General features: G+C 36.7%; 1 protein-coding gene across 1 annotated transcript; it reads right to left on the minus strand.

The window, feature by feature from the left end:
• Positions 1-1,287: 1,287 nt before the first annotated feature.
• On the minus strand, positions 1,288-7,853 carry LOC145045084 (uncharacterized). Its single transcript, XM_078993434.1, has 3 exons — positions 7,683-7,853; positions 7,127-7,337; positions 1,288-6,216 (listed from the first exon to the last, which is right to left on the minus strand). The coding sequence occupies exons 1-3, from the start codon at positions 7,851-7,853 to the stop codon at positions 1,454-1,456; spliced, it is 5,145 nt and encodes a 1,714-aa protein (XP_078849560.1). The 3' UTR covers positions 1,288-1,453.
• Between the last annotated feature and the right edge of the window lie 338 nt (positions 7,854-8,191).

An 8,191-nucleotide genomic window follows, 5' to 3' on the forward strand; every position in this document is an offset into this window, starting at 1 on the left:
GGTTTTCAGATAAAAAAAAGGGATCATCCGTTCATGAAAATTCTCAAAGCACCATAATTCGATGGCTATGAAGACACTTGAAAATGTTTATTTTTATTTTGATGTCTTTTAATTTTAAAATATTTGTTTTGTAAAAATTTGATATCTATATGTAAGAAATACTGTCATACTTTAGATGATATGTTATTTATAACATTCTACTTCTATCTATGAAAATTCTATCCAATTATATCTCAATTATATCTATGAAAAATATATAGCAACTCAATTATAGCATTTTGTCTTTTCTCATAGTTTCTTAAACACTGACCACTTTTTTGGATCTCTAACAATATTTATTTAGTGACCACTTTTTTTGGTCACTAATTATATAAGTTAGTAACAACTTTCACTAATTAGTGACGAAACCGGTTGTCACAGGTTTCGTGACCATTATATTTTAGTCACTATTTAGTGACCACTTATATATTTGGTCACTAAATATGGACCTATAGTGACGAAAAGTGACGACCAGATATTTGGTCACTAAATCACTTATTGACAACTCTTTCTATTGTTAATGACCATTTTGTTGTCGTCACTAATTGGCATTTTTTGTTTGTAGTGCACAATCTTTGGTTCTATGCAAATATCTTGACTGATTAGAAAGAAGTCATGAAAAAGTATTACCATTAAGATAACCATTTTTCATCATTTGTTCTGTAAGATTAATCAAAATCACTTGAAGCAACTTAGAGTGGTAAAAGCTTAGTCAATAAACTGCTTGCCACTTTACAGAATGCAAAAGTTTGTATAGAAAAAGCTACAGCAGGAAATAGCAACATACACTGACATCAGAATATTAGCTGGTCAACCAAAGAAAATCAGTTGCTATAAAGCGAGAATTATCTAAAATATAATGCTTAAAAAGAAAATAAACATAGAGTAAAATATTTAGGATACAGGAACTATGTGATGTCAAGAGTCAAGACTATCTAACGAACTATTCATACATAATACCAAACTGAATTATAACAAATGTTTTATATGAACATAATGTCAAAAACATCAGTATGAAAAGGTTTTGAATATCAATCATGATAAAACATAGCGCTTATAAATATCATCTACAATATGATAATTGAAAATATCTGAACGAGAATTTAAGCATTAAGAAAATCATTTAAGGAGTGATACAAGTCATACAAAAAGTTAACCGAACAAGGAATATGCACAAAAACAATATATGTGTATATAATAAAACTTTTATATCAAATTAGATTAGGCAAAAATCTAAAATCAGGGGAATGTAAATATCATTACTGGCTAAGTGTTCCTATTAGGCATAAAGCATTATCTAAAAACAGAGCAAAAATCTAAAACCAGATAAATCAAACACTTGCAAAACCAATTAACCAAATGAAGGAATAAAGTAAAAATATATGAAGCATCAAATATGACACATACCTCATAATTAAGATGAGAAGGTGGAAGTAAGATAGTCTTGATCCTCCAAAAAGATCTGCAGATTCTTGATCTTCATGAGGAACTCAACTGCTTCCTCATCAAACTCCAACAGAAACCCCAACCTTATGAGCTCACACAGATCTGGAACAAGCTCTTCATTATCCCACAGAACTCCCTCTGCTATTTCTTCAGCAAAATGAGAAGCGTATTCAATAACATTCTTATGACCAGAAGATCTCTCCATCTTCTGCATATATAATTTGGAGTGCTGTTTGTCCCAACGGATCATTCTCCTGGGCTCCACATCCACAACTTCTCCACATGAAAAAGTCAAGCTGTATCTGACCGGCATTTTTTCCGGTGTCTCAAAAGCTTCGATCGCAAGCACACTGCTAACAGCTTCATGTCTCTTATCTGCCTCCATTTTCAGATTAGGATCAGCAAGAAATGCAAGAATGAGTTTAAACAAACCCTCTTTGTTGATCTTTTCTTTCAAATTCACTGGCTCGAATCCAGCATCATCAACATCAGATATGTTTTTGTGTGCAGATTCGGACAAGATCCGGACACCAAGTTTGGTGTAGATGTCAACAAGCTTGGCCCGGGTTAGGGTTTTCTGACTTGGCTGAGGAAACCATACGAATATGGGACGAGAGAAGGTTTTTGTAAAGAGATCTGTCAAGAAAAGATCATCACCTATGAAGACATCACGCTTGTCATACAGAAAAATTCTTCCATTCGAATTAGGATCTAAAACAGGGAGTTTGGATAAGTTGTTCTCGAAAGTATCTTCTGTTCTTGGGTTCCAGTTTCGAACCACAAACTCCCAAAAGGCGCAGCATTCTTTATGTGTTACAATTTGGCTTCCTGAACTTTCCCATGCCTTCCAAAGCTTGCAGTAGTCATCAATCGAGGGATGAACCTTCACATTCAAAGTATTTGCAAACAAGTCCAAAATTTTGCCATCATACTTGCAATTCTCCAAAACGTTCAACTGCTCGCCAAATAAATTGTTTTTGTCATGGAGAACACAATCTTGAGGCAGTACCCATTCACCATTGTCAGTTCCTCTTGGGATCCATATCCTTTTACTGTCTTCATCAACTGGCTCCCACTTAAATGTAGACAAGTAGTTGTAGATACGACCAATTGTTTCAAAGTTGGAGTGGAATTCAAGGTAACCAGCAAGCAACTGGCATTCCTTGTTGGAATCGGTGATAGCTCCTAAAACATTAAGCTCCTTTCTGTAGGATCCAATGCGAGTTCCATAGAATCCTTCATCGATAAAAGGACCATCTTTGCGTTTCAACAAGGAATCCCAGGAAGAATCGAAAAGCAAGCACTCATCAGGACGTTTGTAGCCAAAATAGGTTTTTAACCAATTCTTTTGAGAAACTTTCTCTAGGAATTCAGCAGGAAGATCTGTTCCACTCTCTTCTTTCAGTTTCTTGACAGAATCAAGAAGGGCGTAAACATTAGCAGGAGTAAGACTACTGCAATCTTGAGGTAAGAAAAGCCCATTAGCCACAAACTTGGCTCCATCTTTGAAATCTGTGATAACACCCAACCCCCTGAGATCGGTGTGATAGTTATGGATCTCATTGCCATAAAAGTTGTCATCAATGAAGGGAAGCAGGGAGATTGTAGAAATTGGTTCCCATTCAGCACCAAAAAGAATGCACTCTTTTGGTGGTCTGTAGCCACCAAGTCTCGTCCTTATCCATTTTTCTTCTCGTATGCACTTCTTGAAATCCGAAGAAAATTTGATTTCCAGTTTCATTAGCTTTCCATAACATTGCAGAAACGAAAGGACATGTTCTTTTTTGATTGAAGATAGCGAAGCCTGTTGCTTGAAAGTTCGGGAGAATTCTTTGCTGGCATCCTCAAAATCAACCATCACACCGATGTTCTTTAATTCGTTCAACATAGAAAAGATAGACCTCCCGTAAAACTTTTCATCAAGAACCGGGAATGATCCAAAGACCTTAAGAAGGCAACCCCATTCAGATTCAGGGTTTGACAAGAAACATTCAGATGGGCATCTGTAACCCAAGTTTGTCTTCAAGCACTTATTGTTTTTAATCGCTTGCACAAGCTTATCCGATGATTGCAAATTCTGTATGCACCTTAGTATCAGTAACATGGCTTCAGGAGACAAACAAGTCAATGAAGATGAGGACTTGAGGTTGTCTAAAACAAGCTGATAACTATTATCAAAATTCACAACCACACCCAGCATATTAAGTTCATTCGTGTAAGAAAGTATTTCTGTGTCGTAGTAATCTTGATCAAGGAACGGAATATCAATAATTTGTGAAGCAGCATTCCAATCCTGAGTGAACAAAACAGACTTGCTAGGAGTCTTATCCCCTCGAGTTGTCCTAAGCCACTCTTTTTCTCTAATAACTTTGATGAACTCTCCACAGGGGATAGAATGCTTTCCTAGATACTCAATAAACTTCAGTATCGAAAGGACATTGTCTTTGGTAAGCTGTGAAGAAGTTGCAAGATCCATGAGACGCTTACCAATAAATTTACAGGCGTCTGAATCCTGAAACCTAACACCAATTGTTTCTAACTCATCTTTGTACTTCTTCATTGTGACACCATAATATTTCTCATCCACCAATGGAATATCAACAAGCACAGAACCATTCTGTAGAAGACTCGCTTTTGTGGAGTCTAACATGAATGACTCAGAGGGCGGGCAGTAGCCTGGACTTCCATTCAAAGAAACCTTCAACCAGCTGCCATTTTTTATTGATGATAAAAACCTTTTTGGTAAACTAACCTCTGATAACCTTAAATTACGTAGCCATTTTAGAAGCAAGAATGTGTTCTTTTTAGTGAGAGGAGAAGAGAGAGTAGGAATAGCAGCATTAGGGGGGGATAGATTAGGAACATCAGAAGCTTCAACATATTTTTGAAGAAATGAAACAAGCTCTTTCCCTGATGTGACATCACCAAAATAGGTCATACTACGGGTATAATCTTCACCCAGCTCAATATAATTATGCTGCCTCCAAGGATTTGAACCGATCAGCTCCACCCATTTGCTTCCATTAGCAGGCACAAGAACTTCCCTATGCTCTCTGGTTACTTGCCCATAGTTATCAACAATCGGCATATCACAACACAGATTCTGAACTTCATACATCCGCAAGTAATCCTTTTGTAAAGAGTTGTGTAGGAAATGGGCATAAATCACAGCCAGCTTGCTGTTACTTTTTAGTGAAGAACCAAGAAGCTCAGCGTATTCACAAACACTAACAAACTCAACCTTCACCTTCTCTTTAAGCCATTTCACTAGTGTTGTCTTCTTCGAACATGATTGCATCGCTTCTTGTGTGACTTTTGGCAGAAAAAATTTACCTAGTGAACACTGGAACTCGGTGTTCCAGTTTATCAACCATGAGAAATAATCAGAATCAGAATCAGCAGCCAGCAGCTTGTTTGTACCAGAGACTAGAGTAATTACATCAACCTTGCCATCTCGCCCAATATACTTTATCAGTGGTGTATTCTTCATGTTGGTCTTGTAAAAACAAGACCCCCAACTCCCGGCAATGAATAACAGAAGCTGTATATAAACATCCTCTGAGACACCCATTACAAGATTGGAGCTCCCAATGCATTTGGCATACCATTCATGGCTTACAGGTTTGATTTCCAAAAAATCCAGAATCACATTGTAATCACTTTTATCAAACGAAGAAGCCAGAAGATATGCTCCATGAGACGAAATATTGGAAAAACTAACACCTTGTCTCCTTGCCTTTTTGAGTATGCTCCAAAAAGCAGGCTTCAGCCTGCCAACTTCATTGGGTTTACAAAACAACTTCTGTTCAGTGTGTGACTCGCATGGGACAATAGCCTCGTTCATCAGCTTTTCTTTAATGGCATCCCTGACAAGGTTCAGCTTTGGATGAGATGACTCATAGACAGGTAAGAACCTAAACATGTTTGGGAGACTGGAAACAGGAGCATTTTCTGTTGATTTCACCAGTGAGGTAAATGCATTTAGAAATGCCAGAGGCACACAATCGAGTATTCCCTTGTTCCATTTGTTGTCCCAGAGGATATTTTCCCTTGATGAGGCCAACAGAAAATCTGCTTGGATTATGAATGGAAAATTTGTGATTGTTTCCGTTGGTAGAAAGGAATAGATGCCAGGCAAAGTTGAACCTCTACTGAGTCTTTCCCCATTTGGAAAAGCCAGGGTGATTGTCCACTCCTCTACCTCCATTCTAACATCAACTTTGTTTTCCTGCTTCACTGGAAACCTCTGTTTCCACATGTAGTACCCACATTCTGTTTCATCTTCATCATCACTATCATCAGCATCAGCAGTAAGATGAACTGTATAAGAAACAGCGTCCATGCTCTTTGATGTGAAAAAGTTTTTCTCACTGGAAATAGATATTGCGTTAACAGTGTCGAGCCTAGGATCCTCATTATCTTTCCTGACAGAAAGCCGCCTTATTTTAGAAAGAAACAAGAGAACTTCAGGATGGACACTGGAAAGCTGATCTTTGACTGGTTTGACTTTCTCTGGTTTTAGAGGCAATACCAGAGTTGTGGTAGGCAGGGAAGTAGCAGAACCATATACACTTTGAATGGCAGATAGTGTTGGATCCTCCACCACCCATTCAGGAACAATATAACCCACGTTGCAATGCTCACAAGGTTTTTCATTAAACCTTATCTGATATCCATTACTGAAAATATAAGGCTGAGCTGTTATCAGAAACACACTCTTGAATCCAATTCCTGCAATCACAAATTAGACAATGTTTCAGAACAAGTGAAAATAATAGATCAAACAAAAACAGAGGTCAGAAATAAAAAAAAAAAAAAATCCATAAGCATGTGGCATGTACCTGTTAACTAAGAATCATCTAATGTTAATTTAATATAGAGGCTGCTGAATTGTGTCGTGGTATTAACATGAATCATTCTATGTGAATCACTCTCATCCATACCAATTTGATAAATAAAAATACTCCACCAGTCCCGTATGTAACAACATTGTCTTTGTTATGCATGCATGCTTAGAAGCTTCTTGTTGTCAATTCGGAACTGGGTTAAGATTAAATATCAAGCTTGATCACACATGCAAAAAAAAAATTATTCGGTGATTCAAACATAAGCATCAATGTTTGAGGTGGAATTTTTTTTTGAAATCCCTAGATACACCTAAAAATGAAACGCCAGAAGTTTTTGTTCAAATCATTCTAGGACCATCAACAAAAGAAAAAAAAATCCTTTCATAACATGAAAATAACGTGAATTTTAAAAGATGTTGATGTTTAGAACAAGTTGTGGTTAGAGAAATAGTCCAAACAGGCAAACACACTATCGATGTTCAAGCTTGAATTTTGACCTCTCTATGTCCAAGAAGACAAATTACTTTTCTCACATACCTAACAAACATAGTTACTTTATCCAAAAATATTTAAAAACGTTTTAATTACATTAACGCAATCATCATGTAACCATAGTCATTTTTAATAGATGATCCTATTAAGTATTAAGTCAGCAGCAAAAAAAAAAAAAAAGATTACCGAATTACAATTTATCATCAACGTAATGTGCACCATTGTCCATTATTTGCAAGAAATTCAAGATGCAGAAGAAAAAATAATACGAGTACAAAAGTAAAATAAACATCAGAGGTTACCTTTTTCGCCAATATAACCACGCTTACGGAGATCTTTCTTAGTAGAACGTCCCACGCTACAAATCGACTCAATGTTCTTATCGGAAAATCCTTTCTCGTTGTTGAAAACTAACAGTGTCGCCGGAGCTCCGGTGTTTGTTATGTCATTGGACGTAATCACGAATTCCAAAGAAGGATCAACCCCTTCCGGATACTCGTTATCCTCCGCGTTCTGTGAAATAGCATTAAACCAATAACAGCTTATAGTCACGAACAGAGCCATAACTTTTAGCAAGTTAACTCGGTTATTTAATTGATAAAAACTTAAAATCAATTTACAATTCTTAAAATATATATATTACAAAAGAATTCAGAGATTTTTGAAGTGATCAAGTTTAAAATTTAAGAAGCAGTGACCGATCAACCGCCATAAACATTTATAGACAGAACAATCAGAATTCAGAGCGGAAACATAATATGTACAGCGAAAACACCATGTTTGAACACTTATATATTCTACTTGAAATGATAACAGAGAAAAATAAATTAAACAAGTACTACATGCAAGATCATATACCTGAATTAGTTCCATAAGAAAATGCACATCCTTGGCGTAAAGCTCCGCAGAGAGATTTTTAACCGCCTGATGAAGATCCTCCGTTAACGGATTCAGTTCTCCGCCGATGGAGAACTTCCTCCTCCGTATCTCATCAACATGTTTCCTCGCTGCCGTATTCGTCGACGCCATTGCAATTGTACAAACATACAATGCACGATTTGTCTCAAATCAGAAACAACTAACACACAGACCTTACCTAACCTGATCGATCAATCAATCACATACTATGTAGATTGAAATGGAAAGAAGATTGATGAGGAAGGACGAGTAGATCATAGGAACAACGCAAAGGAGTGGAGAAGCGACTGTAAATGATTCGTCAATTCCGAGTCTTGAGAAAATGAGACTCTTTCCCTTTGCCGGCCAGCTTTTGGCAAGGTTCAGTTCTAGCCCCTGCTAAATACGTTAACTACAAATTAACCTTTTTAAACTTTAGAAAATCATACGAAAGTCATTATATTTTTAAC

This window comes from Lactuca saligna, chromosome 5 (genome assembly GCF_052625555.1).
Source record: "Lactuca saligna cultivar CGN05327 chromosome 5, ASM5262555v1, whole genome shotgun sequence".
Lineage (NCBI taxonomy): Eukaryota > Viridiplantae > Streptophyta > Magnoliopsida > Asterales > Asteraceae > Lactuca > Lactuca saligna.

Bases quoted from the DNA above. Each gene is read 5' to 3' on its own strand.
- LOC145045084 (XM_078993434.1), bottom strand. From the start codon at position 7,853: ATGGCGTCGACGAATACGGCAGCGAGGAAACATGTTGATGAGATACGG. The intron at 7,338-7,682 runs GTATATGATCTT...GCTATTTCACAG, and splicing joins TTCTTATGGAACTAATTCAG to AACGCGGAGGATAACGAGTA. The intron at 6,217-7,126 runs GTAACCTCTGAT...TTGTGATTGCAG, and splicing joins TGGTTATATTGGCGAAAAAG to GAATTGGATTCAAGAGTGTG.